Here is a 22641-nt window from a genome sequence, read left to right as displayed (position 1 = left end):
AGATCGGCCCTTTCTATTTCTGTTCCTTTCCAACCTGTCGTCTATAGCACAGCGGTGCAATGCAGTACAGGAGCAAAACAAGCCAGGAGTCCGCTCCTCTCTCCGAGTGCTCCACATATCGAATCTCTATATATCGGCGTCACAGATATCCGCGACGCTATTCCGCTGTCCATCCTTGCAAAGGGAGACAGTCGAGCCAGGCTGCAGAGAAGGGCATCTGCCCTCGTCGGTGATCCACATGTGTCATTCAGTCGTGCCCTTTCCTGTACTCGGCACAGAAGGGGACAATAGCGATCGGCCGGGCGCGCTGCGAGCGCACTGACGAGCCGAATACGCCTAAAAAAGAAAACACTGCGACGCGCGCAAAACATACAAGCCGCACGGAAGCAGAGTATAAGCTGCAGAGAACGACGTGGCGACAAAAGACGAAACGAAGAAACAAAGAAAGAAGACCGCGTCCCAATATACGCAAGCGTCGACACGCTGTGTACGCGTACACCATGTGGAAACGCGGTCGGTGAACACATGTCCGAGCAACATAGTCTTTTTACTGCTTTTTTTTTCTACAGCTCCGAGGCCGTATACCGCCGCAAACGACAGGACAACAGGGAAACGCAGGCTGTTGTTGCTTTTTGTTGTTTTTTGTTTCAGGTGGTGACTGCGTACGTCCTTGCGCGATGTGTTGACAGCCCTGGGACGCGCGCCTGCACACGTGTGCGTTCTCATATGGTAAAGTCGAGTTTGTGCTGGTTAAATGCCAACAAGACGACATTTCAAGAGCAAGCAGCGAGCGGGAAGCGATACTCCTCGCACGAGAAGCAAGTATCACATTACAAGCCAGGCTGTGTCCACTCCAGGACAAAGGCCTTACCTAACCTAACCTAACCTAACACTAGCACTCGATCTGACTCTCTGCCGTGCTTTAACAGACCACCGGTGACGTAAGCCAGAAAATGAATACTGGAAAGACGTGCCGGCGCTGAGGGACTTCTACAGAATGCACACCGGCATATACGTATGCAGGTCCGTCCGATATCAAAGGGAAAAATCAGTTTGCAAAAAAAAAAAAACGAATGTTTCGTTTATTTCTGCACTGAAGCAGAAGCTATACTTCAGGATAATACAGGAATGGTAGCTACAGAAGAAGAAAAAGTGCGTTTGCCACAAAAAAAAAAATATGTAGTAATCATAAACAATGTTCAAACTGTGTTCTCTTTCGCATTAAAGGGACAGACGAATCGATTTCAGCCGACAGACAGGTATAGGGTGAACCACAAAATGGGGATGTAGTAGTTGACGCTAAATCGTATTGGTCCGCATTTAAGGCGGAGAGTTTTCGAAATGGCTTCTCAATAAACGCGATGCGTTGGAGAGAGGGTGCGTACAGGGCGCAGTTTCGTACGTTGCACGTATATCATGCACAGTCTCTGTTTGCTGACACTTGGAAACGGAGACGTATTCTTACAGCAAAGCGCATTGACTGGATGCGGTTAGTAGTGGAAGGAGGCTTTTAAACGCGGCACGGGAGGTCTTGAGGCTAGCAAATAAAGGACCTTGAAACATCGCTCGAAATCTGTGATTTTAAAGAGGGAACCTGTTTCCGCTGTCAACAGTAAGTTTTCACTTTGTGATGTAAATCTACCCCTGGACTTGATAAAAAAACCTGGCTCTAGAAGAGAGGGCGCCAAGAGGACAGCTCATTACCTTTTTATTCCCATGTAGGCTTATTCGTGTTCAGAGCGCAGGACCTTTTATACCGTCCAAAGTCATGGCCGATACTTCGCTTTGATGATGATGATGGATTTTTATGGCGCAAGGGCAACTGTGGCCAAAAAGCGCCATGGCACAAGGTGTTTTCGATTACTCGAGGTAGGGTCAGAGACCGATTTCCCAAGAATTTCACCCTGATTAAGCCGAGCACCAGGCCAGGGGAAGCTTGTACCCATTGTATACCACCGGTGGGTACCCGACGGCACTGGGGATCTAACCCCGCACCTCCCGCATACGAGGCGAATGGATACTTCACTTTGAGTATGTTATCTCATTTTCGAGTTGAAGATATATCCGAAGTGAGAACGCTGACGTACGCCTTCTGACAGTACTTCACGGTGGTCGAAACTTCCGGAGCCCTTCACTACGGCATCGTTTATAGCCTGAGTCGCTTTGGGACGTTAAACCCCATAAACCGAACCTTCTGACAGAAATATACACACCACCGATTTTGTTGGTGGACCTCAGCAATCGCCATGCAAGAAGTGGTAACAAATAAATTAATAATAAATAGCAACGCGCCTCGTTTTCAGCACACGATTCGCTTCGGCAGAGAGAATAATGAAGAGGGCAGCTGAGGCGGATCCAATACGGAACATTACGGGACTGTGCGCGTCAGTCGAAGCTGCCATCGCGCGGGTCGATGTCGGTTGCAGGCTTCGCCAATGCAGCGGAAATCGCTTGGGTTCTGCTGTTGGCCAATATACGCAAAGAACCGTTGCGGTTACGTGGCGCGAGAGAGAAGGGGGTGATGCGCGTGAAGCGCGGCTAGCCCGAGCGATCGACAGGCTAGCTTGTTTGTTTGTTTGTTTGTTTGTTTGTTTGTTTGTTTGTTTGTTTGTTTGGCTCTGTTACTAAGTTCAAGCAACCTTGCGAAAGCCGGGTAAACAGATTCTCTTTAAAGGTGTACAAATGCTGTCACAGCAGTTAACAAAAAAGACAGGGATGATTCTTTTAAAATTGCTCTGCTTTTCTGTCAGGTGTCAGTCCCGCCTGAGATAACACAGCCGGAGCAGACACTGCTTGCTAGTTTATCAACGCTTACCAGCTTTGACGTCACAGACTGCTATAGACAGAAATGGTACACCAGGAGTAAAAGAAATAACGGGGAGAAGGGCTTTTGTTGGATGCGCAGTCTCACGCGTCAAAGCCTGTCACAAAACACGTCACGAAGTGCCGCCATGACTGTTGCTCTGTGTTCACGCGGGGTGTTGGAACATCCGACCCCTGAAGCGAAGTCCATTTTTCAAGTTTCTCTCCTCATATGCACAGGCGTCTATTAGCGCCGTCTCGAGTTGTCACATACGTCGTGTTGTCGATGTCGTCCCGCTTCTTTTTCTGCTGGCGTCAGAGCTAGAGCTGGCCCGATGCATCAGCTTAGCTTTCGTTACGTGTTTCCGTGTATCACAGCGCTCACGCACTTTAAAGACTAAATCACAGCAACGACACTGTCGTACCCTGAGATGATGACAATAAAAATAATAAATTTTGCGGAGGAGGAGATTGTCTAACTGGGACAGCATGCGACATACATGCTTTACACTGTCACGAATTAACTGACGCCTGCAAACACATTTATCGATTTGTGTTCTTAACAAAACGCGAAATTAATGTTGTTTATTTTTTCCTCTGTAGAGGAGGTAAACGAGTTGAAAGAAAGCGGAAATTTAACACCCACGACTGGAGGCGAAGCGTATAAGTCGAACCTCGTTATAACAAAATAATGGATATAACGGAGGAATGACAATTACCCTTGGAAATTCGGTCAATCCGGGGTATAACGAAGTTACGGCTATAAAGATGTAATTGCCGGGCTCCTTCGTGAAGATGAGGTAACGAGATTCAACTGTATTATCTCCGAATACCGCGCGTGGTGCTCTACTGAATACACCAACTCGATCGAGCCTAGGATGTTGCTGTTTTCCCGTATGCCCTGCATTTTTTCAGCCCTTATGACACTGAGGACAGCCCACGACGACGCTGACAAAACACTACGAGCCCCTTTCGCCCTGCAACAACTCTACGCGTGGGTTCGCGTCGCGAGTTTTCTGCCCCCCCCCCCCCCCCCCCCGCGCTTCCGGCCTCCTTTAACAACTCTACGCACACTTGCTAACGCGTTGCAGGGTGTGGAATTTGTCGCCCACTCCCGATCCACTTTGTGTCAGCCAGCCCACTCGGAGTTCACACTGCTGTCTTTTTTCGCTTTATATTGCCAAGAAGGTCTAGTTCTGTGGTGAGCTGTGAAAAGTGCCACGTTTCCATATGCACAGACACACAGTACGCGTCCCCGGATCAATTTCGAGGACTGGGTCACTCGAAGGGGCGCCAAAATCGCATACTATACCCTCAAAACAGAGCCGATGGGCACCGATCTTGCGACTTAGTCCTTAGCAGCGCGATACGCATTGTTTGCTGATCCGCCTTGGTTGCGCGAAAAAGAAAATATTTTTTTTTTGAAAGGAAATGTTGCAATATCTGTCTCACATATCAGCGGACACCTGAACCGCGCCATAAGTAATAATAATAATTGGTTTTGGGGGAAAAGAAATGGCGCAGTATCTGTCTCATGTATCGTTGGACACCTGAACCGTGCCGTAAGGGAAGGGATAAAGAAGGGAGTGAAAGAAGAAAGGAAGAGAGAGGTGCCGTAGTGGAGAGCTCCGGAATAATTTCGACCACCCGGGGATCTTTAACGTGCACTGACATCGCATAGCACACGGGCGCCTTAGCGTTTTTCCTCCATAAAAACGTAGCCGCCGCGGTCGGGTTCGAACCCGGGAACACCGGATCAGGGGATAAAGGAGGGAGTGAAAGAAGAAAGGAAGAGATAGGTGCCGTAGTGGAGGGCTCCGGAATAATTTCGACCACCTGTGGATCTTTAACGTGCACTGCCATCGCACAGCACACGGGCGCCTTAGTGTTTCGCCTCCATCGAAACGCGGCCGCCGCGGTCGGGTTCGAACCCGGGAACTCCGGATCAGTATAGCCGAGCGCCCTAACCACTGAGCCACCGGCGGGTTGGTTGGGTGCGCGTTACCAATTTCGATCCTCCCTTTCGTTTCTGCGACGATCTCGTGCGTTTCGCGCTGCCCCATAGCGCTCCAGGCTCGTGCCTATAGCATCGGTGTATGGCATGATAGCGCTTAATATAGCAAGTTTTGCGTCTGTATTCATGTCTCAGCTGTACACATGTAACGCGAATGACGTCAGACGCAATTCATTATGCGACGAGTATAGAGTGTTTGATGGTAATACGAAATGAAGTGCTGGGCCGGTTAGCAATATTTATATATGATAAGCATACATTGAAAGAGAGCGGTCTATCATGGCGCAAGCTTCCTCTGATCCCTCTCATCGTACGCGGAGGTGTCGACCTATACAACTCCGTGAAAACCCACGCGCCGTCGCATGTATGAGCCGGCAGAGTGTCGCCTTACATTACTACGCAAGTGCCGTTGCCGGAAGCAGGCGGCTCGTGTTAAGCAAGAAACGTGGGCGTATACGTCACAGGAGAGGTACGCGAAGTATGAAGTACTATATAACGAGCTTTACTTTGGAATTCTCCACACAGCAGTAGATCAAATCCTGCTAGCACCTGTTACGTACGACCACCAACTGTATATTGACTGGCAGTAAACAGCATGTAAAGAGTCAATTATATCTCTTCCACAGTGCCACTCTTGTCAAACGTTTTTATACGCATCATGTTCTCTAAGCAATGAGTGATGCTCTTTAAAAAGTGTTCCCACTGCGCAGACTATGTGTGCGCATATATTAAGTATAGATGTTAAACATATGACTTTGGTGGTGTTTATAATACTGAATAAAGTTTTATTTAGCAACGACTTTGTAATTACAGCGTGCAGTGCGTTAGTATTCACGCCCTTTGTTATTTCTCGTGTCTCACTGTAAAATGCAATATATCAACTTTGACCAGTAATCTTCCCTAAGGTAATATTTTTTACTGCGCTACTGGTGAGAAACTTACGAAGGCGGAGCATTAAGGCTTTTAGTCCACGGTTAGAGCACGGAATTATGATCAGGGGCAGTATTCTATCTTTTCATTATTACTAGTTTGTCACTGCACGGGCCAGGCTTGAACTCATATCGGAGCCGAAAACTGGTTTTTTTTTTTTAGTTAACTCTCAGCTTTGACGTCAGAGGCAGCAGCTACCGATGATAAATGGAGGACCAAAATAACGATTTGCGAAAAGGCTCGGGCGGTATAAATGTTCCATATAGGCCTATAATCTCATTTCGGGGCATTTAAACATTGCGCCACTACTTAAATAATGCCCCCGATTGTCGATCGCCACGGCTGGAATTGAATGAGTGCTAATTATTGCTGGAAACCATCGTCGCTCAGCCACCGTGGCGCGTCTATATTTAAACGCAAGCGATCAAAGCAAAAAATCACTGCCTTCATCGCATTTATTGTTCCTCAAGGGTCCCTATAGTTATGCTGGCATTACATGAGAGGTGGAGATAATAAACGCAAAATGAAATGGACATGATTTAAAGTGATAGACAGCGGTTTTGGACTGATGAATGTGCTTCCTCGGTGCAGGTGGTGGATTTGACGAGATGAAGTTGGAGACGCGGTTGGAACGTTAAACTCCCAAATGAAGCCACGACTTATATTCCGGCATTTCGCCGGTTCTCCTCGGTCGGACGAAACCTCCTTCGAGCTTTTGCACATATATATAACACGCGCAGAGATACACAGAACTCAGAGTGTGCAGACAGTGCGGCCACCGTGGCCGGCACGTGAGGCGGCCTTATAGTGTACGACCTATAGCACTCTGCATTTGCATTCACCGCCCTTATAGCTTGGAGCTCCGCGATTGCAGCTGCAATTTAGCGACACAGTATCCGCCGTTATTTCTGCGGGCTGCAGCGCAAAAAAAAAGAAATAAATAAGTGTTCCTGGCAAGAACAATCATCACTTCGTTACAGCGACTCGATGGCCATCATTGATAACCATCAGGCTGCGGCGCGGGAACCGCGTTCAGCGTCATACGTTAAGCGAGCTGGGGGATAGGCTTCGCTCGTTAAGCGAGCCAAGTCTCCTAAGTGCGCGCGCTTCGGATAATATAAGCGCGCGCGGACTGGTTCGTGTCGCGATATATATATAAGAGACGCGAAACCCTCGCGAGTCACGAACTTGCACTCAAGATTCGCGCGCGAAATTACACATCCGGCTCGGACGCGTGTCAAAAAGCCGAGCCAGGCGCTTAACTTAAAAACCCCCGGCGCACGCACATACTTGGGCAATTCTTCGGCGCGGACACGCGGAGACCAATTAATGCCTCCGCTGGCCATGGCATGCCGAGCGGAAAGCTACCGCTGATTTAAGCACTGTCACTATCGACGCGGCAAGGAAATACGTTAACTACACGAGGCCGGGTATCCATGCCTAATTGCAGCATGGCAACAGCATATGAAAGTTGCCCTCGTAAATGCAGTTTCAGCGATTAAATATGTACGCTTCAAAGCGATATAGTGTCTCCGAAACGCTACATTATTTCCGATCCCTTTTATTTCCGATCCTGTTTATTTCCGATCTCTTGCAAAAATTATTTTAGACAGTCTATAGACGGTCCATAGACTTATGTCTATAAATTCTATAGACATCTTATGGAAAAACCCTAGAGAACAGTCTATAGGCAATACAAATCATGTAGATAGTCTGCACACAATCTATAGATTTATGGCCTTACACTTTTAGTAGACTTCTGTCTATAGACAGTCTATAGAATATGAATAGACAAAATGAATATCTATAGGAAAGCAATAGAGTCTATAAGAAGTATATAGACCATTTTTGTAAGGGATCAAGTACTTGCTACAGCAGCCAAATATTTTTACAAACGTACTCTGATTTCTTCCGAAGAACTTAACGTCATGGAAAACCAAGGCGCTGATGACAATGACAGCTGTAGAAAGTATACCGAAGCAATTTATGTTTGATGTTTGTTTTGCTCCATTGTCATAACTGCTCTGTTTCTTATCCAAGGCGCTGTTCCAATATATGCTGGCTGCATCGTATACAGTAAAAGGATCCTGATCGATTTCGACCACCCAGCGTCATTTAATGCGCGCGATAGAATTCATCGGACTTTCGCTCTCGCAAAAACACGGCCCCCAGAGATGGCTGTGGAAACTGCAACGTCGTGCTCAGTGGCGCAAAGCCACACCCGCTCAGCCAACGCGATGGTTAATCGATTACTCCAAGTGCGCCACAGAACTTGTAACATATCGATGTGTTATATTTTGCTTATATTTTCGTCACGAGACAGCCGTATCGCGAGCGCTGAATTTAGCAATATTTCATATTTACCATAAATAAATTAGTTATGATCAATCAAACAGTCCTGCCTGAGTATCGGAGTAAACGGTATCGATGTCACGGGGTTCCTCTCGCACCAATTTTGTTAAGCATGCAACCGATCAGGCGCAACAATTTGTACAGAGGTGATCGCTCACGAGAGACGGATACTGTAATTTTATCGCCTGCATGCCCGTGTGTAACGATCATTCGGCCTGTTTTCACACCCGTGAGAAGTCTCACGGGCTGCCCAGCGTTGCAGTCGCATGCGACTTAAGCAGTGTGTGATGACCAGTTGTGAAAAAAAAATAAAACATCGGAGTTCGCTAGTTTAAAACAACTTTTCTATTCGCTGGAAGCGCCTCCGCGTTTATACATAAATATACATACGCGCGACATGGATGCCGTGAACGACTTTCTGGGGCTGCTGCCAAGGCGACGCTGCTCCACACACATAAATTCGAATTTGGAGAAATGCGGCGGCTATGATGAGACGCCGCACATATCACACCTCACTCTTCCGATATGAAACGTGATTTTTTTTGTTATTGTTGTAATGCATGCCCGCGTGTGCGGGGAGATATATGCGCATCATTTATCGAGGTGAGCTTGGAAGAAGCAGAAGACGAAGACGGGCTGGACAGAATGTATGGGAGCTTCGGCAAGAAGAAAATGAGAGGAGGAGTGAAGTATTCCGCCGACAACTGCAAGCGCAATCGGTGAACTTCCGCACCAGTTGCATGTGCACAGCGCTTTGCCCGTGTCTCTTCATTTTTTTTTTTAACTACACGCAGTGTATACAACGTGGAACAGAATCAAACACAGGAAAAAGACAGCTGTCATTCTTCGACAAAGAAGAGCTGAGCACTGGCAATAGGTGGTGTACGCCCCTGTTACTGGCTAACTGTTGCATAACAGGGCGGTTTTAATTTTTCCATCAGCGGCACAATTCTACCGTTTCTATATAAGTACGCTCAATCTTGACGAAAACGTTCCGTATGTGGCGCGCGCGGCCTCAGCATGGTCCATTTTAATTAAACGAAATTCGTCTTACGGGAGCTCACGACCGCCTGAGTTCTGCACTGAGGACGCCACCTTTCTCCATCCTTTCTCTTGTCGAGAATAAATGTTTTCAATAACAATGTAGCAACGCCATGCAGTGATAATTGGGGAAGTCGCTGTTCCGCAGTAAGACGCGGCGACCTTGTTTTGTTGCCATGGAATCAAAATAAAATACCTATAAGAAGCGAACACTACAGAAACAGTAGTTGCCTCCGTTAACACTGCAAGGGCGAAATGTTGACCTCATTGTCTTTATGCCAGCGGTGTGTTCACGGCGAATCCGAATAGGCGCTTCTTCCTGGACTGAGCGAAAGACACGATGCACGTGAAGACAGCAGCAAATCGTGCGTGGCGGAGAAGCACCCTTGAACTGCACGGTTTCTTTGCTATAGGATGGGAGGCACACCGCTACTGTAACTGCGGAAAGTTTCACAACTCATCAGACATGCGTGTTTCCCGAATTTCGCATAGCATTGGCCCAAAGCTTCTCCATTCCCCCTGAGTTGAAAACGGAGTCCCCCGAACGATCACTGATACACAACGTGGCACGCTGACTCTTTCTTACTCGAACATCGCGCAAAACAACCACCAAAAAGCCTTCGTCGTATATAGAACGTACAACACATTCGAAATAACACCATGGTTGTTGAAAAGAAGAAAAACAAATGCGGCGGTACTAACGCTTGTAGTTCCCAGAGAGAGGTTTCGCCGCGGACACTATTGCCGGCACAAGCGCTAGTAAAAAAAAAAAGTGATAAAGAGCGCGCGCGTAGCAAGGAGGCGAGCAGCTGCACCGCTTATGTCGCTTCGTTACTCGCCAGGGACGCGCAAAACCTGTACACAAAGGATTTGACAAAAGGGCCTGACAGCGCGGTATTCGGCTCTCGTGTTTCTGTCTCTTAACTGAGGTTCCCGGTGAGCGGAGACAACAAAAACACTCATAGCTGGACGAGAGTGACGACCACAATGACAATGTTACGAAGACGTTGTTACGAGAATCGCATCAGCCCAACCGCGCTGATGTCATTCCACGAAGTAGTTAGAGAAACCGCACACGATATGTGTGGATATGAAATGAGCCATCCCAATGACGTGCTTTGCTGTTTGCAAGCACTGTGCGAAGAGGTAGCGATGACAGTAAACCGGCTGGTGAGATTGCAAACCACGCCGTGGCGCGCAAGCCAAGCGATCAAAAAGCAACTGAGTAGCCAGCCCGCAGTTTGATGCTACTCGGCTGGCAGCTGGGAGCGCTCGCACGATTAGCGCCCATGCGTCGGTCAGAGATCCCACACCGAGTCCGCGGCAGCGCGAGAGCGAACGCGAGGAAAAGAGGGGGACGAGGTACCTGAGACGTCAGCGGACTCCTCCGGCGTGAGGCTTCGCTCCGGCCGCCCCTGACGACCAGCGGTGACGGCCTCGCCGAAGCCGTCCTCGGCTCTTCGCGGCGACACACCGCCGACGGAGGCCCCGGGGGAGCCCAGCGACCGCATCGACACCTTCGGTCCTCGAGCCCCTCACGGGGGCTCTCCACTCGTCTCCCTGCCTGTCTCCTAGCCCGCCGCCTTCGTTCGGCGCCGGCTGCCGAGGTCCATCACAACCACCGTTTCCGAACCATCACTGCGCGCACACCCGCGGCAGTATCTCGATAGACCACAAACGCGGGACGCGTGGTCGTCCTCGAGAGTCGCGCGAGCCGAAGCCGCCGCCGCTGAGGCACGCGCCGTGACCGAGTCACGCACGGGGAGGCGTCGTCGGCCAGCTGCTGCTGCTGCGCGGCCTCGTCGTCTCCGAGGTGCGCATCGGCGAGGGAAGGGGATGTGTCCAGCAGGTCTCTGTGGCGGCGGCCAAGCAGCGGACGGCGCACGCACAGCCGGCTACATAGCGGGCGCCAGCGACACGTCTGTTTGTGTCGCCGCGATACCGGCCGCGCGCCTGCCCGCCGCGGCAGACGGGCCTCCCCCTCGCTTTTCTCCTCTCCCTTTCGCTCTCGCGCTCTCCCGGTGACACGCGCCCCCTCTCTCAATTTCAACTCCTCCTCGCCGCTGCGGCGGCAGCGGCAGACACGCGGCGGCGTTCGGCGGCGAGCGCGACAAGGCAGGCCCAACATCCGGGATTGGTTAGCGACCCGGTGTGCATTTTCCTCGCTTGCCGCACTTGCGCTTGCCGCGCCGCCATTGCCGCTCTGCCGTCCGATCGGCTCGACTTTCGTCGAATTGCGAGCCCTTTCGCTGACAGGAAAACGCTCTTGAGAAAGACAAAAAAGAAAAGTGCGAATATGCCCGCCAACTGTCGGGAGCAAGTGGTGCGGAAATGCACTTCATCAGTAACTGTACTGCTGCACCTGAACTACACCTCGGCGTTACTGCTGACAAGAATTCCTACAGGAGACCATGTTGTTGTTGTTGTTGGCCTCACGCTGAGTGGCACATACCCACAGTGGCGGATTAGCCAGGGTGTCTTGCACATTCAAACAATATTTGACGTATTGACCTGCTGAGGTTATCTTCTTCGTCAACTTCTTGATCCTCCTCTTCATCTTAACCTCTCCTACCATCACCAGGAAAACATGGATAACCTATCGTAGCAGCAGCATGGAATGTGTGGGGATGTGAGGATGCTCGTTTGCTTCGTTACGACGCTGTATTCTTGGTAGGTTGTGCCTAAGACCCGAGAAACGTAAACCAGGCTACGGAACTAGAAGATATTAATTATGACCGTTAACGACGGGACACTTCCTTGTTAGCAATATTTTCGCACCTCTTTCACTCTTTAGCGCACCATAGGCTTATGTCCAGCGTTTGAAAGAAGTAAACAGCCCAGGTGACTTGCTTCTGATCCGTACAGTAGTAGTATCCGTAGAAGTACTAACTTTCGGATAGGGGCGCAGAACAGTTCCTGTCACCTTCATGGAAAGTTCGCGATGCATAACGACCCATATACAGCCATCTAAAGAAATAAAAATAACAGTATCCGTCCAGTACAGTTTCCCACGCTTACATGCTGCACAATTAAAAAAACATCGGCGCCAAGGTCGGCGCCAAGCTCTGTGTGAAGTATCACCGCGTATTGCGTAGACCACAGGCTCTCTTCGGCGTTCGAGGCAGCAGGCCCAGCAGCTAACCACTCCGCTTCATCGGGATACAAAGGTAGCACCTTTTTTTTAACCAAGGGAACGGAGCAGCGCAAAAACATGCAATCACACAAGAAGGACAAGACACGACGTCTGTCCTTCTTATGTGATTGCATGTTTTTGCGCTGCTCCGTTCCCTTGGTTACAAAATGCACCAACTAGCCCAAAAAGAAGTTTTACTAAAGGTAGCACCGCGGCGGTGTTCTAACGTGTCCTCCTTATTCGAGAGATGAATGCCCCCAGAACTCACCAGGAGGCAACCATCGCCGCACCAGTAAGGCGGCGTGTCTTCCCTGCCTCTTCAAGCACAAAATGACGTGTGTGAGGACGACTGCCGTTGTGGATGAGTCCAAAGATGCCGCTGGATGACCGCATGATTGGACAAGTTAAAATATACGAAAATATGCTTTAAGTTTATAGGAATGCACCTTTTAAAAGAACGTGTCGATATGTACTTCCCTCAATCGCCCCTCGACCTGTCAAAAAGTAAGCCCAGTGATTCACGAAGCAGCAGTAACTTCCGGTGCTGGAAGTCCGAAGACAGAGGCGACCTGACACCCCACATTTAAAAAGCCGCAGCCGTGACATTTCAAGCTGCTTCACCTTCCTGCACGGCGATGACACAGCAACTAGAGTTCCTTGATCTTGTATGCTGAGTTCTAGAAGCGGCTGCAGCAAAGCGCGCCGTCCCTGCTACGACAAGGACACCGGATCCCGCCACGATCCTGAAGTGTGGCGGCGTGGTTAGGGACCGAAGGACGTCCGCGCCACGGCTGCGTCTTCCTGGAACCGACTAGGGACCGTCTCCTACTACGTGCAGGCGAGATTCCCCGCAGACGTTGTGAGAGCGTTGGGGGGAGCTAAACACGCCGGACTGTATACAGCGACCAAGGGCGGGCTAAACCCCAGAGAGGAGGCTTCATCACGAAGGTCGGGAGACAAGCACAAAAGAAGAGGGGGCTGGAATGACGCAGTCGCAACATCGGCGGACCAAGCGCCTCTGTGTGTCGTAGTGCAATAAGCCACGGTAATTACCGTCCTCCAGAAGGCGATCCAAAAGTCGAGCTTTCCTCACCTCAAATACTTATGGTTTTACAGGGTCAAAAAATGAAGGGCGCTATATTATATAGACAACGGAAAAGATTTGAGCCGCAGAGTCGTTCTATGTTCCTGCTCAGTGGCTTTCTACGCATTCATGCATGAAATTATTTTTCGATTAATAAATACATGGAGATGAACTTACGTGTGCCGCCTTATCACGAGCAGCTGTGCTTTAGTTTTATGAGTAATTAAAGCAGCGTTATGGATGGAATGAGACCTGACTCAAGTCTCAGTCATGAGCTCATATCAGACAGCCTGCAGGTCATAATAACGGACAAAGTAACTCCGCTATAATGCATGTTTTCGGATATCGCGAATGAATGACTTTCTGTTTCTGCCATCACCGGGCAAAGGAACAATTCATCTCGAAACGCTACGCGGAGGAAGTGTCAAGGCAAACAGTTCACCTGCACGAACTGAGCAACAGGTATAGAATGGCACGAGAAAAAAAAAAAAGAAACAGGTTAATGAGCACGTACCCGGCCAAACAACAGTCATTTAACTGACCCTATCAGTTGGTCGGTTTATTAAATGATGAGGATGGCGGGGGGTCTTTAACAGAAAGGAAGTATCAGGATGAGGACCACATGAATAAAGAAAAAAGAAAAACAAAAACGGCATCCTCTTGCCTTTCGTGCAAGGTTATCAGGCGGTTAACTGCCAACAGTGTGCAGTTCCGTTCTGTGTCGGTCGGCGGTTTCCTCTCCGCACAGCTTTCTATGGTTTGCTTGTGATGGCGCGGTTGTCAGGAAAAGAGGCGCAAAGAGCTACCAGTATGTCACATTACGCTCCACCACACGATGAAAACAAAAAAATGTTCCTCGAATTAATTTGCCTTGTGGTAATACATACGGTACTCATATACATGCTGTTTCTTATGTGGTAGTAATAGCCGCAACGACAAACCATGATGAATAAGTTAACAATTATCACTACTTGATCAGTTTAAGAGGAAGCGTGACGAAGCGATCATAAAAACAGCAAGAAACGCCATAAATTTGTTGTTGCAATTTTACCCGTGGACACGAAGCACGAGGTCTTGGGTACGCTGCCGGTCGCAGACGCCCTGTATTGCTGGAAGCGAAAGGCAAAAGACATTCATGCACCAAGGTGTCGGTGCACGACATGCGACTCCAAGTGGCGAAAACCTGGAGGCCCCATTCAACAGCCGCTCTCTTTGCGTTGACACGTAAAAATCTCGTAACTATACGTTTCTACGATGTTACGCCAACTATTTCCTGCGTGTCTTTGCTCTTCAATGTTTCCTCGTACAACGCGGGCATAAGCCTAAAAATGTGCGCATTCAGAGCCACTGCGAACACGGTGTAAATCTGCGGGGCCTTTGAACGCGCCATATGCCAAGCTACAAAATGTCCGGTACGCCGAACGACGCCGCACTCGTCATGAAACCGTATTAATGTCGACGCAGCATTTGACTCACCCGATGTGCCGTTGCCTTATAGTGAGAGTCCGAGCATGCGGTCCTTGTGGCATGGAGGCCCGCCCGTACATATATATATATATAGTTCACCAGAAGCGAATGCATGCACGCCGGTTGCCTCCTCCCAACCGCGATGAAGAGAATGCACACCTTCGTGGCTATTACTCAAGGAATGGCGGAGGAGACATGACTGCCAACAGGTCCTGGTTAGAACTGGCAAGCAAAGCGAAATGTGAACGCGAAACATTAATAATAATTGGTTTTTTTGGGGGGAAAGGAAATGGCACAGGATCTGTCTCATATATCGTTGGACACCTGAACCGCGCCGTAAGGGAAGGGATAAAGGAGGGAGTGAAAGAATTAAGGAAGAAAGAGGTGCCGTAGTGGAGGGCTCCAGAATGATTTCGACCACCTGGGGATCTTTAACGTGCACTGACATCGCACAGCACACGGGCGCCTTAGCGTTTTCCCTCCATAAAAACGCAGCCGCCGTGGTCGGGTTCGAGTCCGGGAACTCTGGATCAGTAGCCGAGCGCCCTAACAACTCAGCCACCGCGGCGGGTGAACGTGAAACATTGCGTTGCATTTAGCAGGCAGTCTCGAGTTATGAAAAACAGCTTAGTAGTATCCCTCAGAACGAAAGTATATTGTCGGTTGTTCAGCTATGGAGTTGATCAGATTTGGAGGATAAGGAAAAATGCTTAAAATCAAATTGAAGACAGTGGGCGCCAGCTCAGGAAAATTACAGAGGTAACGTTTAGGCACACAAAGAGAGCAGTGTGGATTAGAGAACAAACTCAAGTTATAGTATGCTGACGTCAAGAGAAGGAAATCGATTTAGGAAGTGCTTATGATGCGCAGAACTGATAACGGGGCTACATTTTAGGGTAACAATGCATATATCAAAGCAAGAAAGACGTGAGAATAATTGGGCTGATCCTGATAATGATGGAATCTAGAAAAAAGATCGGACTTGAATACGACTTCAGCAAGTTGTTCGGGAAAGCACAGATCTTGGAACAGTGTGTTTTACACGAGATCGTCTGTAACGCAAAGTAATGTTGGGACCGGAGAAGTGTTTGCAAAGGACGCATAGATTTCTACGTTCGAGCTGAATAATCCCTATTTCTTCACAGCTATAAAGGCAGCACAAAAAGCGCATAAATGTGTTTTTCTCGGACCGAGGCATGTGTTTGAGATCAAAGTTGTTTTGTTTCCCAGAATAAGCTTTGCGCTTCTAATCAGAAAAACACGCACGTGTTGAACAGTTGTGGACTGACCTATAGCGTAATTAACCAAACTAAACTAGTAGTTCCTCGAAAACAGGCAGCTTTGCGTAGCTGAAAAAGCTTCCACGAAGACAGCCACAAAGCGCAGACTGCAAGGTTATATGGAATGGCCGAGACAAAATTCGCCTTTTCGCGTCTTGAGTGCCCTGTAAACTTTTGACACCGGTTGCAGGTCACTCGCTTATCTGATGTACACTCTGTCAAACTGTGACCTGTCTGTTCACGCTCTCTTTGCTAACACAGTCTTAAAAACTAGCATGTCAGACTGTTTTAGTAATGAGAATCACATACCTGTAAATGCTGCCAGCTTAGAGAAAAATGAAAATAAATTACCAAGCAACGTAACCAGAGCACAGGTACGGCACACCTTTTGTCGGACTCCGCGTCTGCCATTTGCGTGTCTGCAGACGCGGATATTTTCATAACATATAGGCCGCGTGATATTTCATAGCAAATCCGAGGTTGCTTGAAGAACGTTTATCTAAATATTTCTCGCGTCTTGAACGCACAACGCGACACGGTGCGTCAACGGATGTATATTACATATACAAAAAGAAAACAAGTGCACGTCACGCAAACACATTTTCACGCGTAGCGGCGGCGTTAGCCGTTGCTGTCGCCACAATTTCTGATGTGGAAGCGTGAAAGAGGCATACATTTCGACGTTGCCAGTAATTTGGCTTCCTAATCTCTAAATTTTTTCCGAAATATCTACATCAAAGTAGTGCGATTAGTCGGTTAGCTTACCGATCACTCAAGTTATGAGTTTAAACGAAGCTTGAGGAAGGTTATTGATAGGGAAGCGGCGGAGCGGGGAATTTGGGATAGAAACAGGGGGGGGGGGGGGGGGGGGCGGGGGGGGCGGTAACTGCCTCCTTTTGCAGAGGTCAAGCTGCACACTAATTGCGCCAATAGGGAATGCACAGGATTGGTAAGCAGTCTTTAGACAACAGGCGCTGCTTATGAGCAGTATAATACGGGCACTAACTAACGGCGCCTATGAGGCTACCAATATCCAAAGGTGAAATGATGATATTCTCCCGCACCCCACACAGATTTTGAGCTCCGGGGGTGATTAAAGCCCTGCTGCACAGAGTCGAAGTAGACCTTATATGGCTACGGGACTTTTGAGCAAACCTGCACTTTCGCGCTACCGTTCTGCATATAGTTCCTTACAAATATGGTCGATAGGCAGTCTATAGACTTCTTATAGACTCTATTGCCTTCCTATAGATATTTCTCTTTGTCAATTCATAGTCTATAGAGTGCCTATCGACAAAAGCTTACTATAAGTGTATGGCCATAAATCTATAGATTGTCTATAGACTGTCTATACTATTTGTATTGCCTATAGACTCTACTCTAGGGTTTGTCTGTAGAGAGGCTATAGACTCTACAGACAGAAGTCTATGGACGGTCTATAGACTATCTAAAGAAATTTTTGTAAGGGGTGTTTTCTGTTGTTCTACGGTTCTATACAAAAGTGGAGTCAATATGTAACCCACAAATGCGAATCCGTCACCAAAAACTGCACGTCAGAAACACGCTAACAAGATCTCCGATACGTTAACGTTGTTTTCTCCATTTCATAATGTCACAGGAAAGGCCCTGCTTCGTGTATACACTGCTTAGCAGGCCAAAGCCGGCAAACAACTTGAGCCTAAAAATGCCAACAAACATTTCATTAAGCTACTGCAATGTACGAAAATTTAAATTATGTATCTAAAAATATCATATACTATAGAGGAGCACGGTGTATCACTTCCGCTACACCGGCGACAGTATAACTGTAGATTAAATGACGGCTTTGTGAAAATCCGACAAAAATACTCTGCCCCTGAGAGTGGTTTCTCACCTCACATTGTGAATAAAACAAAAAAGAAAGACAAAGGAAACACCGTGTTTCTCTGGTATTACTGGTGATTCGCGCTAAGTAAACAGCCTCCATACTTTTGTTTCTGTTCTACTGATCTGTTGTCTTACTTCCGTTATCAGCCGTGATTTGGACTTAAATGAATGTGTAGTTAACCGAAAGTTGATTTAAACAAAATAACTTGGGTGAAAAGCTCGCTTGACTGGTCAGTTACAACAGCTGTGGCTGCGCCAGCTATTGGCGTGCCCTTTAGAGCAAACGACTAATCTACCGCATAGTACGTGCATCCAAATAGGAGGTGAGCACCTGATGGACAATCCCCCTTGTTGAAGCATTGCTATACCAGATTGAGGCACCAAACGTTGTCCTGAAAATCGAAGAAGCCATACACCAGATTTATCTTCTAGATAGCTCTGTTTGCCAGATGAATGTTGTCTTTCATTCTACACCTGAGTGATGTTCCGAGCATATGAGACGACGATGTAAATATTTCCGCTAATATCGTGCATACATGAAACAGAAACAATGAAAATGAAGAAAGGACTGCGTTTATGCAGGTCGATTCTGTCCTAAAAGAATCAGCCGAGATATGAAAACAGAAAGCTGACAGGTGACCCATAATGGGCGAAAAATATTTAATGCAGTGAGACGCCTTCTTATGCAGCCGTTTGTGAACGACGCAGTGTCTTTGCGCGTGCTGAAGGAGTACTTCTGGGCGATCACGGAAAAACTGAAGAGAACGCGAAACAGTCGAAGATGTATTAAAAACAAGGAGCAAAGCTGAAAACACGCTTCATGAACAGACTGCTTCAGAAATTATCTTATTATACGAGATCGCCACGTACGGCGATTAGATTAAGTACAGTACCCAGAACTTAATTAGTATTCATACACAAATCGCACCCAAACATGCCAACTACGTTTGCTTCTTAGTATGCCATTTATTACTCTTGTGGCAGGGACCTGTGCTTCAAGTCGTTACTGCAGCTCTGTACACTAACGAGGATGGCAATCTTGTAGACATCCAAAACAGAGTTATATTTTCTTTGTCTCCCGTCAAGCGTCCGCGCATTTGCATAACACAAGACGTTACTTCAGCAACGTGTCCCACTTGAATAGCAACTGCCAGCTGCCTCAATATCGTCATTCAGGAAGAGCACACGTGTCAGTTGGCCCTTTCCTTTTTGTTTTTTCTTTATCTTTGCTAAAGTTAACCAGTGGGTCCTAAAGCTTACAAAACAGGGGATAAGTCAAAGAATAAATACGTTACCAAGGCGGCGTGTCCGCAGCTGCCGCAAGCTTGACATCTCTCAAAATGCCCCGACTAGAGGTCCGCGAAAAGTGCAAGCTCAATTGTCGAACGCGTCCATGCAGGCAGGTGTGGGGAAGAAACTCTCTGGGCATAGCGCGAGTCCGGAAAATTGTGGTTTGAGCGCTGAAAGCGTTGACGCAACAAGCCGCCAGAGTCGCCGTACACATATAGGCCAGTGGTATAATTTGCTTTACATTACTGAGTACTGCAAGCGTTACGAAGTATTACGCAAGGGTATGACAAAGGCGATTAAAAATGTTTTCAAGGTTCCTCACCGGCATTCTCGATGCCTTCCAAGAGGTTTGAACGTTGGTCCCTTTTACCTGTTTGACCCTAAATTTGCTTTGATGGTTTTAGCGAATTGTAGCTCTTTTCGAATTGCCTCCTGATTACACTTGAGTAAATTACAGGCGCTGCATAGTTTTACAGGAAAAGAAGAGAAGCCAGGGAAGACGCTCAACACGGTTAGGCACACAATGGTTGGGCTTCCTTTTTTTTTCTTTCTTGTAAAATTATGCAGGGTCTGCAATTCACTACAGAGTCAAACGACCACTAGCCTGAACAAAAACCATACTCCTGATTACAGTTTACTCTTGCTTTTACTGTTTAGCCGCGTTATTTGTCGGCCTTCATAAATATTGAAATATTGTATAAGGCTTTATTTGTTTTTAGAATGTACGTGACTCTGCTTTTTCTTCGCTGTTTTTAGTGCTTTTTCATGCTCACCTCCCATGCCTTTTATTGTTTGCTTGACAGCGCCCTATCCTCACTACTGTTAGCCGTGTAGATGAAAAAAAAAAAAGTACTATTCTTGTTTTTTTTCTGCCTTTTGTTTTTTTTTCTGCCATTTCCATGTACTTACAGCGTACAGGAGCTGCTCAGCTCTGTATACAGAGCTGAACAGCTCCTATATGCTGTAGGCACATTGATGGAAAGGGAAGTGGCATGGATTACAGAGCAAAACTCAGCTGAAGGTATTTTAGGCGAAACTGAAAAGTCGAAATGCACATGTGTGAGACATGTAATGAGCTTGACAGAAAACTGCTCGCTCAGTAAACTCTCAAACAGCCCATGGATGCCAAGAGAATGGACGGAGGGTGGCCGAGAGCGAGGTATAGTGACGAACTGAACTCCGTGGTTTAACGAGCGCAAGACGGGGATATGTGGAGTTCAGGAGACTTTGTCCTGGAGTAGTCAGCACGCACATGATGAAGACGAAGAAAGCCTATGCACGCAAGTAATACTCCGGCTCAACTAGTAACGCACACGCTGAAACGCACAGCGAGTGCTCACTGCCAATCTGACTGATTTTTCATTTGTTTCCTCGTATTTCCAGGGAACGAATGTCACTGTCCCTGCACCTCTGTAAACGTGAACAATCAGGTAAAAGTTGAAGGTACCAGAAAACTTCCACTTCAGATGGCATCTTGGGGTAACTGAACGGACGCAAGGGGAAGGGAAACGCAAGTCGGGGCGCCAGAGAATACGATAAGGTCTTCGCGATTCCTTATACAGTGTCCGCTCCTGAAAGAGCGTCGAGGAACGGCGACCTCTCTCCGGCTGTCGTGAACCGCGCGCCTTGTTTCCTCACAGTATTCAATTCACGGTTTCGTGCGACCAACAACGGACGGAATATTTCCTGCTAAACAACCACGCTTACAATCCGGCACATCGATTCCCGGTCATGATCCGCTCTTCCCTGCGCACTAACACTCCACCGAGTCCCGCTATAACGAATTCGCTTTTTTGCGCACACTCACTAACATCTCGCTGCAATGGCTGTTAGCCAGCGTCCGAGTCCATGTTAACTGCGTTCCATTCCACCCCCACAGAGGTGGGTGAGGAGTACCCGTTACACCGTAAGCAGCCTGTTTTTTCCCGAATCAGTAAATTGCGCTTTGTTCGAACGCGTCTCTCTCTTCGGCAAAGCACTCCGTGAGCCACAGCGCATAATTGCTGCTTCGCGGAGGGGACGACTCGTTCGCCGCGGCCGTCCGAGAAGTGTCCGGCAGGGGCCGACGCATGGAACACAAGAACAAGAAGACCGCTCCCCGACACCCGTGACCCCCGCAGCCGGAACAAGCGGGACAGCAGCAGCACCAACAACTGGCGAGCCGAGAGGATAGGAGAGGGGGGGGGGGGGGGGGGGAAGACCCCCAAAATGCTCGCCAGTCACGCGGGCCGCCAAACAAGCCTGGCTGAGACAAAAGCGCCGACCGGGTCTTCGAGTGCAGCGCTGTGTGGCGTGCTGGTGGCTGTGCGGTGGTGGTGGGGACCGAGCGCGTTTTTAATAGCTTTTCGAAGAAGCCCCCGACGTCGCGCGCCGCCTTCCGCGGGGGCCCCAAGGTGCGCCGTGCATCGGCGGAGAGAACAGCCGTGCCGCCGCTCCTTCTGGGAACCCCGATCGGAAAACGCGGACACCGGTGCGAGTGTGTGTGCGTGCGTAGAACACGCGCGCGAGCACGGCATGCGGTGGACCCATCGGAGGAAAACAACAGACACAGACAAAAGCAAAGATATATGAATGCCCGCGCAGGAAGGCACGACTGTTCAGAGAAAAGCGGTGCTGGCTGCGGACGCGCCAGGCTATTTCGAAAGCTGACTACGGTAGAGACACAGTCCACTAGCAGCAAAGCCCGCCGCTTCGGTGGTAATAATAAGGGCAGCGAGAGTCGCGCTTCCCGAGGGGAGAGAGTGAAAGGGGGAGGGGTGTGCAGAAAGGAAAACGGGGCGGTTTCGGAACGGTTCGGGAAACGCGTTTTTCTCCAAATGACGCTGATTGGCCCCGCGACGATGCCGCTCGACAGCGACCTGCTTCCGGCGCTTGACCTTTTGAGCGCGCGGGCTGACCTTCGGAAGGGCGGAAAGGGGGGGGGGGGGGGGGGTACACCGGGGCAATCGCGGAGGGCGACACAGAGCGCGGCATTTGCCGAGTACGCCCATTCGTCCACGCAGGGAAAAGTACCAGCAGTTCGTGAAAGCACGTCCGGTATGGAAGCAGCTAACTTGTTACCGGACGACGGAAATTTTGCTCATTTTCAACACGCTCTGCGAGTAACGGTTTGTGAACTCGCCTTTGTACGGCTGGTAGCACACCAGATTGACAAGAGGCAACAGGTTAGGAATTTAAGCTAGGAGTTCTGCACGCACCGGTCTTAATGCATTAACTTTAGGTTAATGATAAAAATATCGAGCCACAAAGAAGCAGCCAGCGAACAACACGCCGAGAAAAATCAAGCGAGCAGCCACACGGCAAGAAGTAACGGTCACGAGATGCTGCTTTGCATGCATACACAACGAATTCTCAGCTTTGTGGGTGCACTCGGGCCCGAGCC

General features: G+C 48.7%; 1 protein-coding gene across 5 annotated transcripts in view; it reads right to left on the bottom strand.

The window, feature by feature from the left end:
* LOC144120712 (zinc finger protein basonuclin-1-like) overlaps positions 1–22641 on the bottom strand; it is a 325073-nt gene that overhangs the window by 31101 nt on the left and 271331 nt on the right. Inside the window, exon 1 of one of the 5 annotated variants that reach the window (XM_077653369.1) lies at positions 10506–11073. The exons of the other annotated variants lie outside the window; for them this stretch is intronic. Coding sequence (XP_077509495.1) covers positions 10506–10650 — 145 coding nt within the window. The 5' untranslated portion in view covers positions 10651–11073. Of the gene's footprint in view, positions 1–10505; positions 11074–22641 lie in introns of those variants that run through there. 5 annotated transcript variants of the gene reach the window in all.

Source organism: Amblyomma americanum, chromosome 2, assembly GCF_052857255.1.
Source record: "Amblyomma americanum isolate KBUSLIRL-KWMA chromosome 2, ASM5285725v1, whole genome shotgun sequence".
Classification (NCBI taxonomy): domain Eukaryota; kingdom Metazoa; phylum Arthropoda; class Arachnida; order Ixodida; family Ixodidae; genus Amblyomma; species Amblyomma americanum.
This window is presented reverse-complemented; position numbering and strand designations above follow the sequence as displayed.